Source organism: Vombatus ursinus, unplaced genomic scaffold, assembly GCF_900497805.2.
Source record: "Vombatus ursinus unplaced genomic scaffold, bare-nosed wombat genome assembly UNPS02014832.1, whole genome shotgun sequence".
In the NCBI taxonomy this organism is placed as follows: Eukaryota; Metazoa; Chordata; class Mammalia; order Diprotodontia; family Vombatidae; genus Vombatus; species Vombatus ursinus.
The window spans coordinates 52015195-52038740 of NW_020954610.1; the positions used below are offsets into that span (position 1 = coordinate 52015195).

The following is a 23546-nucleotide window of genomic DNA, read 5'->3' on the forward strand; positions in this document are numbered from 1 at the left end:
TTAAGCACACAAGGAAGGAGAGCGGCTGTTTTCTTGGACAGCGGGACTGCTGGAGTGCTTTTCCGTTCTCTTCTTTCCCAATCCTTACTCCTCCTTTCATTAGAAAGATCTCCCCCCTCCCCAACCCTTATTCTCCTTCCCCTTCTGCTTAAGCTTGGTGGCTCCCCGACGCACAACTCCTAGCTACTGGAGACGGGTGAGGGGAGGGTTGCATTGAAAGCCGAATTTGCTTTTTCAGAACGGACAGGGGGTGGGAACTGGATAACTCTGCTGTCCCTCAGCCCCCGGGCTCAGTAGAGTAGGACTTCCCCAGCGTTCTTGACAGCACTGCCGGATGGTAGCGTCTGAGCCACATTTGGGTATATCAATGGGAGCCAAGCTTGGCTCCTCTTTAAGGTCAAGCTTTTCATATGCATATATTTGTACGTTTTACGCACAGCCCCCAGGTTGGATTTATCTTTTCCTTTTCTCTCTCCAACCTCGGCAGAGCTGTGCTGCAAAACCTCCGGCTGGGATAGCCGCCTCCAGTGGGGGCTATGCGGGCAGCGCCGGACGGCCAGGGGAGCGCGCTGGGGTGGCAGGATGGGAGAGCCCCCTAACCTCGGCTGCTGCTGAGGCGGCCGAAATGCTCGACTGCGCAGCGCGCCCCACCGCAGCCTCGACCTTCTCCGGCGATCCTGGTACGTCCCGGCGGGGGAGCTGGGGACCGCAGGGCTGGGGGAGAGAGGAAAAAAAAAAGGTGGGGAGAGCGAATAGAAGAGAACCGCGGGAAGAGGGATAGGTGGCCACCAGGGGGCGCTGCTGCCCTGCTCTCTGTGCCTACCCTCCGCGTGGGGACTGAGGGACTCTCCAGAAGGCAGAGACTCTATAGAGTTAAAGATGAACTTCGCAGGGCTCCGCAGCCCTGGTGAGGGGACGCATGGGTGTGTGCGTGTTCATGGGCGTGTGCACACACGTGTGTGTACACGTGTTTGCCCGTGTGCATGCAAGCGCCAGCTCCTGTGTACACTACATTTATGTGTAGAACTTGTGTGTGCACCTGAACAGTGAGCTGTGTGCTTGCATGGAGCTATGTTTGTGTTTCCCGATCACCTGTCAGCATGGGACGTGTATGCGGATGCATACAGGTGAATGCGGCTGTGCGCCAAATTGCATGGGTCTGAGTGTGTGTGGATCTGAGGGAATATGGCTCGGATCGCTCGCTTCCCCACACATCTTAGCATCTGCCCCACGCACCGAACCCGCGCCCATGTATCGCCATAAGACTTTTCAGTAGGGTCAAACCTGGTGTAAGCTTTCTCCCTCCTCTTCCTCCCCTCCACCCCTTGCCATGCTGCCTTGCAATTGTTCTCTGTCCATCAACGCTCCCAGAACAGAGAGGAACCAGAGAAGGCTACTGGAGAGGAATGAGCTCTGCTCTATCCTGGGGTCACTGAGGGATGTTGGCCCAGCAGGTTCCAAGGTCTCTTATCAAGGCATTCTTCTAACTCTGGACAGCTCCTTGCTCCCTTTCACTCCTGGTTCACTGGGCACCTGTCTCCTCTCTTGTGGAGGGAGGGGGACCTTTGCTCCAGTAGCTGCTTCTAACGCAGGTCTCGTATGCGCTGGATTGAAGGGGTAGTGGTGGTGGGAGAAGAGTGTATAGCTCATTCTCCCCCGCAGCAACGCCAGGCGTGCCCTCATCCCAGACGAGGAGTGTAAAGTGTGCGTGTGTGTGTGTGTGTGTGTTGGGTAAGGGATATTTCACTCTACAAGTAGGACCAGGTTGAGCTTTGAAGCTGAGTTTTATTCCCAGAGGATCTTCCTTCTGGGTATGGGACCGACAGAATCGTGTTCTGCCCTGGTTTGTGGAGTGAAGTTTCTGACTGTCTGGCAATGTAGCTTTCCTTGAGTTGGGGGTCCTCACTCTGCGTGCGCCCTTTCCTGTAGGGATCGCAGCTGGCGACCATGGGCAGACTGGGCTACTGGGCGTTGCTGGTGCTGCCGGCTCTGCTGGTGTGGCGGAGCCCGGCACGAGCTCGCGCGGAGAAGGGGCCCCCGGCGTTGAACATCGCGGTGCTTCTGGGCCGGAGCCACGATGTGACAGAGCGCGACATCCGTAACCTGTGGGGCCGGGAACTGGCAGGTGAGCTTGCTCTCGACGTGAATGTGGTGGCCATGCTGGTCAACCTTACAGACCCCAAGAGTCTCATCACCCATGTCTGCGACCTCATGTCTGGCGCCCGCATCCATGGGCTAGTGTTTGGGGATGACACGGACCAGGAAGCCATCGCACAGATCTTGGATTTTATCTCCTCCCAGACCTTCATCCCCATTCTGGGGATCCACGGTGGTGCCTCCATGATCATGGCTGATAAGGTAATAGGGGGTGAGTGGGCTAGGGATGATAAAGAGGACTCGTGGGGTGGGATGGTTGCCCACACCTGTGAAGTTCGATAAGGGGAGGGAGAGTGGGTGGAGAACTCTGTCTGGGGATACAGTCGGAGAGGCTCAGGATGAGATAAAGACCAGGGTTGTCTCCCATTTATCTCTCCGGGTGAGTGGATACTGGGTAACTCTTCCACAAGATTTTGATTGCTGCACATGGGATGAAATAGCAAGGTCTGTCCTCCAGCTTTTCCCTCTCAGGGGATAGGGAAGGGACACCAGGGTTGACTTTGATTTCATCCCCCCATAACTTTTTCCCTTTCAAGAAGTTGGTGGGAATACTTGACTTACTGCAGTTTTACTAGAAAGATAGCTCTTGAGGAGATGTCTGAATGGAAAGCAATGGGACCGGAAATTAGGGAGAGGGTATTTTCTGAAAAGCTAAAGACTGGGGTGAATTTTGTATACAGTGTGTATGGAAAATACATACTGTAGTCCCCAAACTGGCTATTAGGAATGAAAGAATGCAATGTCTGCAATGGAATCTGAGGTTGAAGATGAAGAACCCATTGGACTCAGGAAAGAGGGGCAGGATTGATATGAAATGTCAAGGTACCTATTTGAAAAGAAGCTTTGTGGGGAACTGGTGAGGGAGAGGAGGAGGAAGGAAGAGTAGAGGGAAAGCCGGAGCAAAATGGTTATGGTATAACCAAGGTAGGGTACTTGGTTAATGCAGATAAAGGAAGGGAACTGATCTGAGAGGTCTCAGAAGAAAAAGAAAAGGGACAGAACATCAGGTTGAGGGACAGAAGTGAAAAGCATGATCTGCTGGAGATGCCTGAATTCATGTACAACTCCAATGGAATCAGAGAATTCGTGGAACATGAGATAAGACAATGAAAGATTAATTTACTTGTTACCAGCAGTAAGGAAGGATCTTCTCCTTCCTTAGACAGGAGGAGATGTAATAAAATAATCCTTTGAGATTTAAATGGCACTTTTCTTTTGGAACTCTGAAGATACTTTCATATACATCAAGCCATATTCTCCTTTTGCCTCGGCAACTGCCTACAATACCTTTGGGGACTATATTAATTCTTCTAGGCCACCAGAGTAATATTTTTTAGTGCACTGCAGCAATAACCTATTAAATATTCATTTATAATACATTATAGGGTGATGTTCAGGGTGAGCTACTCCCAGAGGGTATTTGAGTATTGTCCTCATGACTTGTGGGGCCTCCAATTTTGTTTTACCCTTTTTGGAGGTGCAGGACATAGGGGTGCAACAATGCAGATCTTTGATGAAGGCAGCAGAACCAATCTTCCTGAAAGAATTTAGAGAGAAGACAATCCCAGACAATGTGTCTAGAAGGATAATGAAAATCGAAGGGATAGAAAGAGAAATAGAATAGAATCAACAAAGGCCCCCACTGGGGTGATACTCAGGAGAAGTCAGAGGGTTACCAAAGTAAATGATTGGAGTCCAAGATTATGGAAACATTTGACAATTGTCTTTGAAAGAACTGAGGTATGGTTGAGCTTGGTGGAATGATGGGGAGACTGGAGAATATTTAAGAGGTACTGAGATGAGAAAAAAAAGTAGGGGGTAGAAAACAGACTCTGGGAATGAAAAAGGTGAAAAAAAGTTGGAGAAACAGTGAGCATTAGGTGGTGAGCATTCAACTACCTTCATGAAGTGGTTCCAAGTAGGGAGAAGCCTAAGATTGTCTGAACACAAAGGAGGTCTTATGAAATATTAACTTTTCTTTATTACATTAGTCTTTCATGTAAGTGACTTAAAAAGTACCAGTTCTTTCAGTTATAAGATAGAGGAACACTTAAGTTGTATATGTTGTCTATGGAGATGGAATGTTGGGAAGTTGCCTACAAAACCAATTTTATAAAATCTAAACTCACTTCTCTGGTTGCTGACAAAATAAAAGAATAGTGACCATCTAAGTTACAGACCATGTCCCAAATTTAGATCTTTCTATACTGAGAAAAGCTATCTTCACCTTAGGCCAGACTTATCTGGTAAAGCCCAGAATTATGTCTAGAATAATTATTTTTTGCTGCTAAACTAGCTACATAAAAATGCACTGATTTATAAGAGCAGAAGTTAATTTAGTTAACAGTTAAAATGCACATGCATGCAGTTAGGTCCTGATTAGTGCAAATAATGAATACCATGAAGTGGTCACATTATTTGAATTTGCACTGCATATTTCCATTGGGTTGGAACCATTGACTGTATTTTGCATAATTATAACTTCAAATAATGTGAGAATACAAATACATATGACTACTTCAGGGGACTCATTATTTACACTGATTGGAACCTATCTGTACATTCCTCATGCATGCCCTCTGGTCTCTTGCTCCTTTGAGGGGAAAAAATACTGAAAACATAACAAAGCCTATATACTCAAAAATTTCCATTCAACCAATGCTTATTAATCACCAACTGTGTACAGACAAGTATGGGAAATGTGGGTGGGGAAGAGAGGAGATCCCAATAATTAAATGTTCTTCTGTAATGGAGTTTTTGAGATTGAAACTTAAAGACTTGGACTTCAAAAAGGGGAGAAGTCTTGGTGTGAAATCTCAAGGCATAGAATGAAAAGGAAAAGATCCTTGGTGGATTAGTGGAGGAAGAGAGGGAGGGGAAGGAAAACCAAAGAAAAAGTTGAGGTAAGTTGGTTATGCTGTAACTAGGATTGGAGACCTGGTTAAATAACAGAAAGAGAGAAATGTTACGAGAGGTCACGGATGAAAAACAGAAAGGATGGACAATCAGGTTGATTGACATAAGGAAGAAAGAAATTCAAATAAGCCTAATTCTTGTCCTTGTGAACATCACTGCTTGGTAATGAAGATGAGGTTAAAAGCCAATCTATTTAGTTGGCAATTGGTACATTGTTAATTGCTGCTTTTATCAAAGGGTAACCTTTCTGGTCACTAGTTTAGGAACAAAAAGGGTGCTACTAGTCATAGAAGCAATTTTCCGGAGCTTAGCTCAGGTTGTCCTGTCTCAACAGGAAGAGCCTCAATTAATTTGGGAACAGTTGTGAAATGGCCCATAACAAAGACACATAGGGGTCAGTCATTTCACTGTATACTCAATTCCACTTCCAGGGAGAAAGCAAAGCCTGTGGGCAAAGTGGGTTATATATGTTTAGATGCCAGCAAGTCCATTAATGGTCATTAATAGTCTGTCCTGGTTTTAACCATGTCACATGTCACAGAGTACCATGAATTCTGCAGACAGTAGTTGCTCCACAATTTTTGACTAATTTAATATATTTGTACTTAATTTTTCCTTCTACCTAGGGAAGATATAACTGACCATCTTCAGAGGGCTATTCTGTGAATTTACTACTAAGGTATATCATAGAATTAGAAGATTATGAATTTAAAGCTGAAAGACCTCAAATCTAGCCCAACTCTCTCACTTTACAGATCAGGAAACTGAGGCCTATGGAGAGTAAATGACTTCTTCAAGGTCACAAAGGTAATAAAGCTTAGCAGAAAGAGTCCTCTGATTCCAATTCCAGAACCAATACTCTTTCCACTGGGCAGAGCCTGCCTAACTTTGGGAAAATGCTTCTGAAGAAAAATGAGAATCTTAAAATCCAGCCATCAAGATACCAGGCTTACATGCAAGAGGCATTCTGTAAACAGCCTGACTAAGTAGCAGCATTTTTTTGTTGTTGTTGAGTCATGCCTGACTCTTTGTGACCTCATTTGGGGTTTTCTTGGCAAAGATGCTGGAGTGGTTTGCTGTTTCCTTCTCCAGTTCATTTTACAGATGAGGAGATTGAGGTGAATAATTTAAGTGACTTGCCTAGGATCATACAGCTACTAAGTGTCTGAGGCAGGATTTGAATTTAGTTTGATGAGTCTTCTTGACTTCAGGTCTGGCACTCTATCCACTACACCACCTAGCACAAATCACAATCGTTAGTTCTTCACTAAGTGAGATTTTGGCATTATTATGAATTTTCATTTCTAGAGATCTTTTGTAAAATTTTAATGTCGGGGTCAGGGTTAGGGTACTATGAAAGCAACAGTATATTTTTGCCACATGCCAGAACTATAGGGCCAGAATGGTTGGGATAATAATAACAATAATAATAATTGCCCTTTACATAGCACTTTTATTTTTGGTCTAGATCCATGACTGTGTTGGTATAGTGAACTTCTGGTGTTGAAACTCCCTCCATCAGTGCAGATCAGCAATTTGTTGGAAGGAGAGATAGAGTTTGAAACTCAAAACTTAAAAAAAAAACTTTAAAAATTATTTTAACATGTAATTGGGAAAAAATAAAATATTAAAAAAAAGCAACTGGTTGGTAACTAACAGTCTTGGAAAGTTATCTGAATTCACTATGAAGATGAGAGACTTGCCCATGGTCACATAGACAGTAATTTATAGAGTCAGGACTTGAACTCAGCTCATATTGAGCCCAAAGGTGGCCCTCTACCCACTAAATTATTCTACCTCTCATGTAACGACAATGACGATAATAACTAGCATTTCCTGAGTACTTAAAGGTTTCCGAAGTGCTTTGCGTATGGTTTCTCATTTGATCCTCACAACAACTGTATGAGGTAGGTATTATTATTATTATTATTATCATTATCATTATTATTATTATTATTACTATTCCCTTCTTACAGATAAGACTCCTGAGGCTAAGAGAAGTTAAATGACTTACTGAGGATCACACAGTTAATAAGTGTCACAGATAGGATTTGAATTCAAATCTTCTTGACTCCAAACTCAGCACACTCTCATAGAGCTCATAGATCCCAATATGAAATTTTCACACTTTATATACATTTCCTTATTAACTGTAACAACACATTCTCTTCCACAAAGACATTAATGAATTATTGCTGGAGCAGGGATCATTGGCTGGCTAGGCCTCTATCTTCAAGCCTCTCTCAGAAGCAGACAGGATGCCATCATAACTTCCTCCTCATGACCTCAGTCATCCCCACAACCACCAATTAAACCAACCACTAACTCTGGGAATTCTTATCATGAGCTGGGAAATCCCTCATACCCTGGTCATCAGTTGACTGGTTGGTTTGAAAGATCCCTAGCCTGCATTTCTTTTTCATTCTCTCCTGACTCTTTTACATACATTTTCTTATTAACTGTAAAAATATTCTCTTCCACAAAGACATTAATGAACTATTGCTGAAGCAGGGACTACCAGCTGGCTAGGCCTCCATCTTTAAGTCTCTTTAAGCTTTTGGAGAGAAAGAAAGAATTTTCAAGAGGATCTTTGTTTTAAGTTGCAGCATGATTTTGTCTCTGTAATGAAAAGAAAGGATCATACAATGAAAACAATCAGGTGACCTCCATAAAAATGGTTTCTATTATGCCTGTTAGGTACTAGAGACACCATGTTTCAGTGGGGAAAAAAAAAAAACACAAACAAACCTGGCTTGAGATTTGGGAGATCTGAGTGCTATTCCTGGATCTGCTACTAATCATCTCTCTGACTTCAGCCATGTTATTTCACTCCCTTGAAGCTCAGTTTCCTCATCTTCAAAATGAGGGAGTTGGGCTAGATGGTGTCTAAAGTTTCTTCTAGTTCTAAAATCTCTCTAAGAATAGTATTGCGATTTCATTGGCAAAGAAATCAGCAAGAATTACCAAAGACAATGGCTTGTAAAACCATAGATTTGAATATATTACCTGGGAAAATTTGAAAAAAAAAACCTTTAGTTTCTTGGGCATTAGGATACCCTTCCTTTATTTTTTAAAGTAGCTCTTAAAGTAGAGGATTGGTTTGAGTTGGAATTAAAGGGGAAAATTATCTTTAGGTTTTGAATTAATTAATAACTAGCATTTATAATAGCACTTTAAGGTTTGCAGAATACTTTACAAATATTATCTCATTTTATTTTTATAACAACCCTAGGAGGCTGGAGGTATTATTATTCTCATTTTACAGATGAGGAAATTGAGTCTGAAAAAGATTAAGTGACTTGCTCAGGCTCACACAGCTTGTGTCTGAAACAGTATTTGAACTCAGGTCTTCCTAATTCCATGTCCATGATACCTTACCCTTATAATACGTCAGATGTTTATTGACTATTATGGGATTTGTTAGTTATAATAAAGAAACATGTCCTTGACTCAAGCTTATAGCGAAGCAGGGCAATTAAAAAATGCATCTATAGTTTCGTGAATGTGAGGAACTTCTGATGAAGAGGATTTCTTGAGGGCACTAAGGGATTAAATGACTTACCTATGTGTGTCATATAAGTATGTGGCCAAGGCAGGACTGAATCTAGGTCTTCCTGACTCAGAAGCTAGCTTTCTATTCCTCATACCATGCTGCATAATAATAAATTTTAAAAAATGACTATAACAAAAATGTAAAGTATTAACAGATAAGTATATTAGAGAGGTATAAAACAAAGTACCATGTGAAACCATTGGGGAACACCCCGACTAATCAATCAGGATGATCAGGGAAGGCTTCATGGAAGTGCTTACTTTTTGAGTTGGCCTTTAAAGGCTGCATGATGTGGTAAATGATGAGTAGAAGGGGTGGGGAAAAGCATTCCAATCATAGCACAATACGTGAACAAAGCTATGAAAGTCTGAGAATGCATTTCATGTTTAGGCAACAGAGAATAGGGGCATTCCACTAGACAACAGAAGGTAGTCTGGAAAGATGGGAGGGAATAAGCATTTAAATAGTGACTACTATATACCAAGGACTATGCTAAGTACTTTTATCTATCTATCTATCTGTCTATCTATCTATCTCTCTATCTATCTACCCATAAATCATCTATCTATCAATCATCTATCTATCTGTCTGTCTGTCTATCTACCTACTTTTACAAATGTTCTAATTTGATTCTCACAACAACTCTGTGAGGTAGGTGCTATTATTATTCCCATTTTACAGTTGAGGAAACAGAGGCAAACAGATTGTGACTTGCCCTGGGTCACAGAGCTAATAAGTGTGTGAGACTGGATTTGGGCTTGGGTCTTCCTGATTCCAGGCCCAGTATTCTATCTATGGTGCCACAATACAGTACACGGATGAAAGTTGTTTGTTATTAAGTTGTGTCCAATTCTTTGTGACTCCCATTTGGAATTTTCTTGGCAAAGATACTAGAATGGTTTGCCATTTCCTTCTCCAGCTCATTTTACAGTTGAAGAAACTGAGGCAAACAGGGTTAAGTGACTTACACAGGGTCACATAGATAATGTTTCTGAGGCCAGATTTGAACTTAGGTCTTCCTGACTCCAGGCTCAGTGCTCTAGCCACTGTGGCACCTAACTTTCCTGGATGAAAGTAATAGGAGATAAAGAAAAGATACAGTGGTGCTTCATATGCCTAGAAGAGGAATTTGAACTTCGTTCAGAAGGCAATAGGAAGGCATTGAAGATCATTGATGTGAGGAGTGACGTGACTGTTGTTTTCCATTGTTTTCAGTTGTGTCCCAATCTCCATGACCCCTTTTTGGGGTTTTCTTAGCAAAGATACTAGAATGGTTTGCCATTTTCTTTTCCAGTTCATTTTACAGATGAGGACACTGAGGCAAAAAGGGTTAACTGACTTGCCCTGGGTCACACAGCTAGTAAGTGTCTGAGATCAGATGTGGACTGAGGAAGATGAGTCTTCCTGATTCCAAGACTGGTGCTCCATTTACTGTGCCACCATGATTAGATCTGTTCATAAGGATTATTTTAGTTGTAGTATGAAAGATGAATTGAAAATAGTGGAAGGAGAGTACAGGTGTGAACAACTATTAGTCTGGTATGATAGAAGTCTAGGAATAGATAATTAGGGTCTATACTGAAGTGTAGAAATGAAAATAAAGAGAAGGGGATAGAAATAAGAGGCATTGTGAAGGTAAAATCTCTTGGTAACTGATTGGGTGTGCAAAGTGAGGGAGACAGATAAACACTAGGCAAGAACACCTTCCCATATAGTATCTCATTTTAACCTTCACAACACTTGCCTTCAAGGTAGGTCAGTAAGGCATGGAGACCTACTCCCCCCCACCCATTTTGAAGATAAGGAAACTGAGTGATGGTCATACAGCTTGTCCATGAAAAATTTGAGATTAGAATTTTGGTCTCCTTATGCTCTGGCAAGGGTGTTTTCTTTACACCATTCTGCCTTTTCTACTTAATGTTACAAAACCAAGAAGTTCAAGTATGATGTTTCAGATTTGAGAGACTTCTGACACTTGGCTGGTTTAAACAATGTACTTAATCTCTTCCTTGGTGGAATCAAGATAGAAAAGGATCTTAATTGGCTGGAAGTATGAGTCAAAACTATAAGATGAAATTTAACAAGTAAACATACGTATTTTGTTTGTTTAGGTTTTTTTAATTAGTCATGAAGCTATAGTATGGGAATTATATTTGACTGCAAGATTACTCTGAGCAAATATTGTGATGTAGTGGGGCAAAAACAAAAACAAAACAACAAACAAAGCATCAGTGCCCTTGTCTACAACTCAAGTATTGTGTTAAGTTATAATGCATGGTAATTAGAAAACATCTAGAGAAAAGCAATCAAAATGGTGAAAAACATTTATTCCAGCAGAGAGTATTGGATAACATATCACATAAGGACAAGTTACAGGGATTACAAGGGTTAAATCCAGACCAGAGAAGATGGGGGGGAGACACAAAAAGTGCCTGCACATATCTGAAGAGGTACCATTTGGAAGAAGGATTAGACTTTTCTGTTTTGGAGAGCAGAACTGAGGAAAGAGGGTGGAAATTATAAAGAAGCAGGATTTTTTTGAGTCAATTTAGATAACTTTTAGAAATAACTGGAGATTTTTGAAATGGAATGGGCTATTATATATATGTGAATATATTTACCCTGACAGAATGAAAGCTTCCTGAGGGCAAGAACAGTTTCATTTTTGTACTTTCAATATTTCATTTTTGTACTTGCAATATTTCATTTTTGTATCTTCAATACCTTGCATAGTATCATAGTACCTAGCATGGTAGGTGCCTAATAAATGCTCGTTGATTAATTAAATCTTAGCTACTGAGCTGTTATCACTGGAAATGCTTAAGCAATGGCTGAATGTCCATCTCTCAGTTACACTGTAATGGAATCATTTATGACGTTAGACAGAATAATCTCAAAGGTCCCTTTCAAAACTGGCATTCTAGGATTCTCAGTTTCTTTCTTTCTTTCTTCTTTTTTTTTAAACCGCAAGATCTTCCTAGGACACCAAGCCCTGAGTGTTTTAGATCTTTGGGATTTAGCTGAAAACTAACATCCTCGCTTTCACCATTGTGAGTAATCCAGTATAAATTTTCTTGGCATAGAGGAGGAAATTTATGATCCCTGACTCATCACCTCAAATTCTCAGTGGACTTACATTATCTTGAAGGGCAGACCACATTTGAAAAGTAGCACACACACACATGTGTGTATGTGTATGTATATTTATATACATATATATGTAGGTCAGCTGGCATATTTACTCATAGAGCTATTTCTAGCTGGAAGCATATCTACTGAGAACAATGTTTAGAATAACTGCTGAGGTTCTTGAAATGGTGTTTGAGCCACACCATGTAAACAGTAACTATTACTGATTAAAGTGTCTCTTGCTTCTCTACATTTCACTTTGTTAGTATGTTCTCTTTACTGATTTATAAGTAGCTGCTTACTGAATTTGATTTTAAAATTTTCATTTAAAATCCTGATTTTGGTGGGAACTGCTTTGACTATGATTATTCTTTCCCAAATGAACACAAGGAAAAGGACAAAGAATTAGTTTTAAGTTGGTTTCTTCCTCCCTCCCTCCCTCTCTTTCTCTTTCCCTTCCTCCCTTCCTCCCTTCCTCCCTTCCTCCCTTCCTCCCTTCCTTCCTTACATTTCACCCAGGCTGGAAGTGCTGTATTCACTCAAGCCCAATCCTGCCCACTGCTGATGGGCTTGGGAGATTTCACCTGGTCCATTCTGACCTGACCCAATTCACCCCTCCTTAGGCCTGGTGCTCCCTCTTCCCTGCCTCCACCCCCCACCCCCGCCCTTTCCCAAGGGTTACCACATTGGTGCCAAACTTAATCTGATCAGTTTTAGACCTACTGTAACTGAGGATTACTGAGTTTAAATTTAAGCAACCCACCCTCAGCCTCCTCTGGTAGCATGGATTATAGTCTAGAGCCACCACACCCAGCTAAGCTGATTTTCTATATGCTTTAATCAAGATATCCTTCCATAAGGTTTATAAGAGTTTTCCAAATAAAAATATTCCTAAAGAGGATATGGAGATAGTAGACTAGAAAGATTAAGCCCAAATTAAAATTGACAGTGAGGTGTATTGCTTTTAGGGTAGAATAGGTGGCATTGTGGAGTAAGGTATAATGTTAAGGAATTCTAGTTGAAGAGAGGGATGAGGAGGTAATGGGTTAGCATAGGTCTGATTCTTCCAATGGAAATAGATTTATGTGTGCAATTCCTATTAATAATAACAAGAACATTAATTTACCCCTCTAAATATGAAAAGGCATCTTTGCTGTGTGAAATTAATATGTGAATGATATACTGAACAGGCATATTAGTGCATTGGAAAGAACACTGAATTTGGAGTCTGAAGGCCTGACTTCTATTCAATTACTCTGCCTCTTACTGTCTACATGGATGATCTGGGAACACATCACTCACCCTATCTGAGCCTCAGTTTCTTCATATGTAAAATAGATATAATACTTACAGTAACTTGTACTAGTTACACACCATAGAAATGTGAGCTATTACTATTATTTAAAAATTAAAGATTTTAATGAATTATACTGGTCCACTTTCTAGTAAGTGTTTATTTTGTAATTTTTCTTCCCTAGCATTTAAGCATATATACAGACTTATGAAAGTTACTGACATTGAGAAGTTTTTTTTTTAATGCTAAATGCTGACCCCAAAGAATACAATTTCAATAAACATTTAATGAGAACCTACTACATCAAAGGCATTGGACTAAATAAGCACTGGAGATACAAAGACAAAACAACAGTCACCAGATATTGCTCAAACATGGTACCTCCATCGATACATTTAAGAGATCAGTGTTTCTCAGTATAAAGTGATTTGGGAGAACTTGATTTTTAGGCTATGCCAAGAGATGGTGAAGAGAATCCTTTGGTGGTAATCTTTGAATCAACTCCTGTTGTCGTAACTGGCATACCAAATAATTTTGGAAATATATTTCTCCTGGAGAAGGGAAGGCAAATTAAGAATTTTATAACAATTTTATAACAATTATAGTGGCTGCCTGTCCCTCAAGGAGCTCACATTCTACTGGAAGCCAAATTTCTATTTTGATTCTATAGGAGTTCTTAATTTTTTTTTTATATCATAGTTTCCTTGGGCAGTCTGGTGAAGCTTATACATTCCTCAGAGTAATGTTTTTAATTATATATGATGAGATTCCTAGAACTGAATCATTGAAATAATAGTTATCAAAATATAAAAAACAGCAAATTCATGGACCTCAAGGTTAAGAACCCCTGAAGACTGATAGCAATGTCTTAAAATTAAAAACCTGAAGAATTGGAAGGACCCGATAAATAAATTAACTACTAATAGGAAATAATACGGTTCAGTGGAAAGAACATCAGCTTGGGAGTTAGAGGACCTAGGTTTAAATCCTATCCCTGATTGCCCAGTGATGACTATTTATAGGACCTTGCGTAAGTCACTTAACCTCTGTGTAGTTTCCTCATCTGTAAAATGAAAATGTTATTCTCAATAGCCCTTTCTAGATTTATGATCTTAATCTCCCCCCGACCCCCCACTTACTTCATATTTACCCCAATTGCTATCTTTTTTTGGGGGAGGCTGAGGCAAATGATGTTAAGTGACTTGCCTAGGATCATACAGCTAGTAAGTGTCAAGTGTCTGAGGCTGAATTTGAACTTAGGTCCTCCTGACTCCAGGGCCAGTACTCTATCCATTGTGCTGCCCCTTTTTAAGGTGTAGATATAGATATAGATATAGATATAGATATAGATATAGATGTAGATGTAGATGTAGATATAGATGTAGATATAAATATATAGATAGAAAGATATAGATATAGATATATTTTTGCGATGCTATCTTTTAATAGACTAGGGAACCAAAACCTTGAAATAGAAAGTGACACATCCCAAATCATAAAACAAACTAGTGCCAGGATTGGAACTGATATTTGGGTTTGCTGCCTCCCACTCTAATGGCCTTTGTAGTTTGTAATACTGCCTCTTTTAGATGTAGAGCTATAGAAGCCTCACTGAGGAAGAGTTTCCCCATTATTGGTGTGGTGACATGCAGAGTAGAAGTGTTAGAAGAAAGAAGAGTAAAAGCAGGGATTAGGATTTCAGTCTTCTCCCTTCTTCCCTTGCTCATAGTTATTGTCAAGTTTGAGTGATGTTTTGATAGCTTTGTGAATGTTTCTCTGGACAGCACTATTTGACATCAAAACACGGTTTTCTGCTCTTTTTATGTTTTATTGCTATAAAATAGTTGAAAACCTCATCATCTGCCTTCTCTTCCTCAAATTAGGAAAATCTTAGCCAGCAAGAGTGGGTTACATTGGAAACCAGTCAGTGTATATAGCTTTACATACTCAGGGTATAACAAACAAACAAACAAACAAACAAACAAAAAAAGCAGCTAACATACAAAAAGCCCCCCAAATATTCCAGCTAAGTCATTTGCAACTTGCAGGAGTAAGGATTTGCTGCACTGAGAGGCTCAAATGGATGTGAACCAGATGTATTAAGAAGCTTCTATACCATAAAAACAAAAACAAAAACAAAACAACCCATACAAAAACCTGTAACTGTATTCTTGCTTTGAAACAATATGAGAAAGCTAAGTCAGGATTAGGTGTATCCAAAGTGGGTAGCTTTTCAGGGCATAACATGGAACAGGGTTCAAGGGAAGAGGAGGGAGAATGCAGCAAAATACATTCAATATTATTTCCCCTCCCAAGCAATTTAATGTCAGAAAGTTCTACTCTACAAATGTGTTCATTCTGTGACAAGTCAAACTGCATATGTTACAATTATTCCTCAAAGCTCTTGGTAGCCATGCTTAGGATGCACAAATACCTGGTCCAGACTCTGGTGATTTGCATATTTTCTAACAAGAGACTTTTGAGACTGTCAGATGAATACTTTTGAATTATTCTTGGAAGAGATGAATAAAGAAACTTAAGTATTTTATAGCCAAAAAATATTTTGGTGAGTTAGGCAATACATTTTCATCCTGATACAGTTGTGTTTTTATATTCCAGATGTGAATTTCTTAAAGCAGTTACAATATTTCCCGTTTTGCAAAACTATCAATTTGGATGATATGCAATTTATTTATTTAGTGTTCCAGACCTGTAATTTCATCAGGGCAGGGAGATCCTGGTAAACATTCTTCTTTTATCAATGTAAATCAATAGCTGGTTGGCACTTATGATCTTAGAGAATTTCTCAGGGAACTTAAAGGTTGAATGATGTCTAGCATTACATAGCCACTATGTGCCAGACAGAATTTGAACCCAGGCCTTACTGAATCTGAATTTGGCTTTAACCCCTAAGGCATGCTGCCTCTCAATTTGAATTAAATATATATTATATATATATATATGCATACACACATACATACATACACACGTATATACATATACATACATATATACATATACACATACATATATACATACATACATATATATTTATACACACACACACACACATCTGGTAGGCAGTTAGATGCTTATTCATTCTTAGTCATCAGGTATAGCACAGCCATTGGGTCTGTATCAGTATTTTTTAAGAATGGTTGAAAATGTAGAATATTTTATAAGAAAGTGATTTGGGGAGGTTTTGGGTTTTAGGATTCATCAGGAAATGGGGAATAGATTTATTTGGTGGTAATCCTCAGATCTACTATTGTGATAATTTATAGACCAAATAGCCTCAATGTACTTGTTTCTCCAGGAGAAAGCCAATTCAGGACTTGCATCATGTCATGGGAAGGGATATTGCCTAGGTAGGTGGTAACAACTGTATTAAATGCTTACTATATACTAAGCATAGTACTAAGTGTTGGGAATACAAAAACAAGCAAACAGAAAGACAGTCTCTGGCCTCAAGGAGCTTACATTCTAATGAGAGAAGACAACACATAAGAGGGAAGGGGAGAAGAGAAATTGTTAGTCATACATTCCTAAGGGTTATAGAGCATCCTTCTTACAGGCTTAGCAGACAAATGTGGAAAGCTAAATGCCTAGGGGCATGAAAGCAATGTGGAAAGACTGCTGGATTTGGAATCAAAGTACTTAGAGTTAACATTTTTACTCTGTCACTTACTACCAGTGTAGTTATCAGGGAAAATCATGTAAGCTGCCCGCATTCCAGTTTCCTCATCTATAAAATTAAGGAATGGGACTTGATGGCTTCCAAGGATCTTTCTGCCTAAAAAAAATCTATGAGAGAGTATAATAACATTTTGAGGTTTTTTTGAGTCTATCATTTGGGTTGTGTTCTAATAATATACAGGGCAGCTAGGTGGCACAGTGGATAGTGTCAGGCCTGGAGTCTGGAAGACCGTTCTACCCGAGTTCAAATCCAGTCTCAGACACTTGCTAGCAACTTTGGGCAAGTCACTTAAGCTTGTTTGCCTCAGTTTCCTCATCTGTAAAATGAGCTGGAGAAGGAAATGGCAAACCATTCCGGTATCTTTGCCAAGAAAACCTCAAATGGGGTCATGAAGAGTGGCACATGACTGAAAAACAACAAAACCTAATAATATACATTTTCCTAGCAAATGTGAAAAACATAGAGTTGCTAACTTCCCCCCTTGAGAATGCCTCCCCCCTTTCCCCCTGTTTTCTTTGCATTATTATTCCATCTATGTCCTAATAATAATAATAATAGCTCATAGTTAATATGGCTACCTATGGTTTATATAATGCTTTCTGTGCAACATTCCTGTGCTTGTATACAGATACTAAAAATATTATTTTCTAATGAGGCAGAAAGGAGTTAAGTCACTTGTTCATGGTCACCCAGATCACTCTGTTAGTAAATGGCATAGCTACTATGTTAAGTACAGGATACTGTTGTGTACACAGCACTGTCTTCTAAATCAAATAGTCTGTGAAAAGTGGGCAGAACCTCACTGACTCTATTGGGCTTTTCTATAAATTGAGTGAAGGGACCTACATGAGTCCCTGTGTCAGGGCTTTGAATGTGATGAATTGCAGAACAGAAATAGACTGACACCATTCTGAAGATGCTCAACATCCAAAGAAGCACCTTTCACAAAGGCAGTATTAGAAATGACTTAGTAGGCTCATGCCCATTGGTTTGCTTGTAAACAAAGCCTTTTGCTTTTTTCAGTTCTCTGATGGGAAATGGCCCTTTCAACTGGCTATGGGTGTGTTCATCCTAGAGTTTCTTTCATTTCCTGGAACAGAGGCAATATGGCATAGCAGAAAGATGTCTGGGGATTTGGATTCAAGAAGCATTATTTTGTAGTGATTGGGGGTGGGACTGAATTTGAAGTTAGATGACTCAGGTTAAAATCCTAGCTCTGCCACTTATTAACCTATGAAACCTTGCAAATTTTCCCTTTTTTTTAATAAAAAGAATGCGTGTGTGTGTGTGTGTGTGTGTGTGTGTGTGTGTGTGTGTGTGTTAACAACATGACCTCCAAGGTTCCATCCCACCTATCCCATATCAGCCTATGATCTGGTTTTCAACCCTGGCTCTGCCATTTATTAACTGCAACCTTGAGTGTCATTTAACCTTCCCAGCCTCAGTTTTCTCATATGTAAAATGCAATAATAGTACTTTCACTGCCTACCTCCTAGTAGTATTGTGAGGATGAAGTGAGATAATAGATGTAAAGTGGGATGTAAATGTAAACTATTCTGATCAAAAGTGCTTTATTCCCCAACCCCCACCCCGAGCTCTCACTTTCTCCTTCCTTCTTTCTCCTTCTGTGTCTCTTCCTCTTATTTCCATGTGGAAACATGATGACCAGGGGCACCACTTAATTATTTGAAGTTCATTAGGATTTATTTCCAATCAAAGTCTCTTATTACACATTCTGAAAGACAAACTGAAAATTGTTTTGTGTCCTGAATTGTAGCTATGGCCACACATTTTTTGTTTTGCTTGTTTTACAAATTACTTTTAGGTCTCTTTATTTTTAATATTTAATTTTATTTTTTTTTCAGTCGACAATCATCTTGAAGCTATAAGTAAATAGGTGTCAATATAAGGGTTCACTTCTAGCTTGTTCTGTTTCTCCTTTTGGGTGATGGTTTCAAGTGATGTGATTAAGTATCAGGACCAAGAAGAGTTTTGTATGTGAGGATATTATTTCACTTCTGTTCAGTTTGCTTCTTGTCCAGATGACTGGAAGGCAGCTGCATCCAGAAACGTCGTAGCAGATTGTACAAGAGGATTGTAGCAGATTGTATAAGGAACAGAGTGCCACGTGCAAGAAAGCCTTAATAAATACTTTTTGAGGAGGATGATTCATATGGTTCACACATGGTCCTGCAGGGAGGTGTCTGAACATCCAGTTAATGCATTTTCATAATTCTCAGCCTCTCGAGCAAGCACAGCCTCCCCAAGAGTTGGAAGTAGGAGAGATAAGGAAGCAAAAGGTTTAGGGAAAATGAAGAAGGAGGGAAAGACATTCAATAATTGATACTGTTTAACACTCATTTGTGAGGAAACCCGAACTCTATTGAAATTACCTTTTATTTCTTAAACAAATCTGTTGACTTGGTTGTTTTTGGCTGCTAGTTCACTTGGTTATAGAGGATTCTGTGAATGAGGTCAGTGTAATGAACTTGAAGCTATGAATGGATGTCAGAGTGATAGAGTGGAAATAGCATTGGACAGTGGTGTAAGAGAGGGTTCCAGTTCTAATTCTGACCCTATCCCTCACTTGTGTGATCTTGGGCAAGTCATTGTAATCCTCTCTGCCTTTATTTTCTCTTCTGTAAGATGAGGAGAGTTGGACTAATTGATCTAGGTCAACTGTTTCTGTATCACAGACTGATTTGGCAGTCCAGTGAGTCTATGGACCCTTTCTCAGAACGATGTTTTTAAGTGCATAAAATAAAATATGTAGAATTACTAAAAAACAAAAACAAAAACAAAAAAACAACCCAAAGGTTAGTGAAAATAAAGATGTAGTTTTTACCCCCTCTGAGTTTATGCACACCACCCCTTGGGAGGTCTCTGGAGACTTAAGTTAAGAACTTCAATTATATGGTCATTTTTAACAATAAAGGCATTATAATTTTCTTGTTTTTCCTTTTTAAAAGAATTCTGGAATTAACCCCTATAACCACCATTCTGGAATTAACCATTCCACATACATAGTCAAAAAAGAAAAAAGACTGTACAAGAAATTGTGAATCTTTATCATATGGAGCTCAATTTTCCTTTTAGGTATGCAATAAATTCAAGATGTAACTTTCAAAACTTTTCTGCCTGCTGGTATTTCCTTCTGAGCTACCTTTTGTTTTCTTGGGTGCGTTTGTTTAAATGCTTCAATGACCCTCTTTTTCTTTTTCTTTTGGCAACCCTATTGGTAATCTTTCTCTTCCCCCCAACACTACCCCCTCCCAGTTGAAAAAGGAAAAAAAGGACAAAACCTTTGTAACAAATATTCACTGTCAAACAAAGCAAGTCCTCATATTTGCTGTGTCCAAAATGTATGGCTTATTCTATACCTTGAAACCATCACCTATCTCTCAGGAATTAGATAGCAGTACTCATCATTGGTCCTCTGGAATTGAGTTGGGTTATTGCATTGAACATAGTTCTTAAATCTTTCAAAGTTACTTTTCTTTACAACATTGTTATTATTGTATAAATCGTTCCCTGTGTTCTGCTCACTTTACTCTCCATGTGATTTAAATTTAATAGCACAAGAAACAGTAATGGAACACATGAGCCCAGTTAAAACAATCATAGCCAACCTGCAGAATAGGCACACCTGCTGCTGTACCAAGGGTAGAAGCAATAAACCAGGTCCGTATTGCATCTGTCAAACATACTTTCTTTTTGCGCTATTCTTCATTCATTAGCTCCAGTTGAGATCACAACCCCTTTAATATGAAGTGACAATTAAATAGTTTATTTATTTATATTTTGTTATGTGGCTGACCAGACATAATGAACAAGGAGATTTGCTTTATGGTTTTCCTCTTATTCGTGGTATCGGATGGTTTAGGTGGAGCTGATGTGGGGCCCGAGATGTAGGTGGAACCTTGAGTTGTGAGAGGAGCAAGATTTAAACTAAGAGGAAGCAGCTTCCTTTCCTGTCCTGTTTCCTAAATCCACTTGGAGAGGCTAATGATTGCCTCAGTTTTAATAGAACAAATATGTTATAACCTTTAAGATGTTGTTATTACTTTTAGTCTGGGCCTGTGATTTGATTTGTGTTGAGAACTCTTGGTAAGAAAATGCCATTGGGGTTTGGGAGAGTTTATTAGTCTTCCCCACCACTTAGCAGCAAATGCTCTCTAAATGGGTCCCTTTTGTGATAAGTCAATGGTCATATCAGAAAATGAAAAGCAACCCAGATATAGAACTTATATATAAAAAGTCAAATTTATTGGAACGAAATTCTGAGGTTCACTTGCCTGGTCCTTGATTTCAAATGGGCAGGATTGTAATTGCTGAAAAAAAAATGATCCCTAGAGCACTTCTAACTTGGGGAATGTTCTTCCAGCCTTGTATGATGCCTCTGAGTATTAGTAATTTGCTTTACCCTACTGACAGGTGAAAGTACTAATAGCCAGGACAGGACTCAAGTCTTTCTGTTCTAAGCCTTCCTCAATGAGTTCAGTGACTGGATCACATTCTTACTGTCTAACACAACTTTTGCCCTCATACTTCATTGCCCATCTGTTGGTCATCATTCAACTCCTCTAGCTTTCCAGTTGCTCAATCTGCTTACTTCCCAAGACCCTCTCTTCCACTTTAGATATACACAGAGATGGTGATGCCTTTGGTTTTTATCACCCATAATTGTCCATGTTTTGATAACTCAATTCAGCTTTATAATAAAACCCCTTCCCCTTGTCCTTTCGTTGATCACACTTTACCAAGCACCATCCTTGGATTACTCCTACTGATTCACATGCTGTTAAACAGGACTAGAGAAAATTCATGGAACCATGCTGATAGGGTCCGATACAAATTTATGCTACATAACCTTAACTGCATCCTCACTGCAGCAATGGAATCCTTTTACACCTTCTTACTCTATTTGATATCCCACTCATGGTAGCTATTATTACAAATCTTTTAATTCTTTCTCAAATCTACTATGACACTCTTCTCTTCATCCTGGCAGCTGAGGACCTCACTTTATTATGCAATGAAAAATTTTATGTGGTTCACCAAGACCTATTTCAGGGGTGGGCAACCTGCAGCCTCAAGGCTGTATGTGACCCTCTAGCTCTTCAAGTGTGGCCCTTTGACTGAATCCAAACTTCACAGAACAAAACCCCTAAGAAAAGGATTTATTCTGTAAAACTTGGACTCAGTCAAAAGACTGCTCCCAAGGACCTTGAAGGCCCACAGGTTCCCTACCCCTGAATTTCTTTTTCCCTCTTCCTTACCCCACATCAATCAGGCATCTTCCTTCACAATCACCTCCTTCATCCTGGTCTCATATGAAGAAATGGCCCTTCCCTTTGCCAAGGCAAACCCTTGTATATGCACCCTTCATTTCACCCCCTCTGTATTCTCCAGCATATTTTCCCCCAATCATTGCTGCTCACTCTCTAATCTCTCTCTTGAGCCCCAGAACCCTGTCTTTTTGTATGTCTTTTTGTACATCTAGAATTGCATGACCCACAGGCATCTCAAATTCAACATATTTAATATAGAACTCATTTCCCCCTAAATCTTTTCCCTTTCTGCAACTTTTGGGTTACTCTCAAGGACATCGCCATTCTCACAGTCACCCATGCTCACAACCTCATTATCATCCTTGACTTCACATATACCATCTGTGGTTAAATTTGGTCATTTTTACCTTCACAATATTTACTCTATCTTGAAAGATTTTTGTTCCATGCAGCTTGTGGACTTAGTGTGGCAAAATATATTAAAATGTTCTTAAGAATTTATGGATGAATTTTATATCCAGACACTGTGGGCAACCAATTGGTCTGAGGCAATTCTCTGATTCAAGTACAGTTTATTGGTTGAATTCTCAAGGGTTATGTCAAGGTCATATTTGTTTTATGGGGCATTGTTACCTGTCAGTCTGTGAAAAATAATGAACTTTTGATGCATGATTCTGTCCATCATCATGTCTTACTTAGTAGTCTACATGTGGGAAATTTTTCCATCCCTCCTCAAATATCCCATAGCTCTCCATCTCCTATCCTCTCAGCTGAGAACCTTGCCTCATATTTAACTGAAAAAAAAATTAAAATTGTTCACAAAGAGGTCCCTCTTCTCCTTTCTCTCAAGCATATGCTGGAGTCAGTTCTAATGGTCTTTCTAATTGTCCTCCACTCCTCATTCTTTTTCACCCTCTACCCCATATCCATTCTGTTGCCAAATCCTATTAATTTTACCTTTGTAACATCTCTTTAATATACTCCTTTCCTTCTTTTGACACTGCCCCCACTCTAGTGTAGGCCTTAATCACCACATGCCCACACTATTGCAATAACTTGGTTGGTCTTCCTGTCTCAAGTATCTCTCCACTCCAGGCTATCTCCAGATGTCAAATTCATCTTCCTCAAATGCACTCTTTATCATCTCTAGGATCAAATATAAAATAATTTGTCCTTTAAAGATCTTCATAACTTGACCCTCTTCTACCTTTCCAGTCTTCTTATATCTTACTCTCCTCCACGTACTCTACAATCCTGTGACACTGGCCTTCTTGCTGTTCCTCAGACAAGACACTCCATCTTCTCACTCTGTGCTAGTACCTCTCATTGCACCCTACCCCCACCCCTGCCTAGATTATCTCCCGTTTACACCATTTATGTCTTTTTTCTACATAGTTGTTTGCATGTTGCATATTTGTCTCTTCAATTAGATTGTCACCTCCTTGAGAGGTTCCTTCCTTCCTTCTTTCTTTCTTTCTTTCTTTCTTTCTTTCTTTCTTTCTTTCTTTC

General features: G+C 39.7%; 1 protein-coding gene across 1 annotated transcript in view; it reads left to right on the plus strand.

Moving 5' to 3' along the window:
• The first annotated feature begins 1947 nt into the window (after positions 1–1947).
• The window catches only part of GRIN2A (glutamate ionotropic receptor NMDA type subunit 2A), a 466205-nt gene continuing 444606 nt past the window's right edge, over positions 1948–23546 (plus strand). Inside the window, exon 1 of the mRNA XM_027839475.1 lies at positions 1948–2358. Coding sequence (XP_027695276.1) covers positions 1948–2358 — 411 coding nt within the window. The remainder of the gene's footprint in view (positions 2359–23546) is intronic.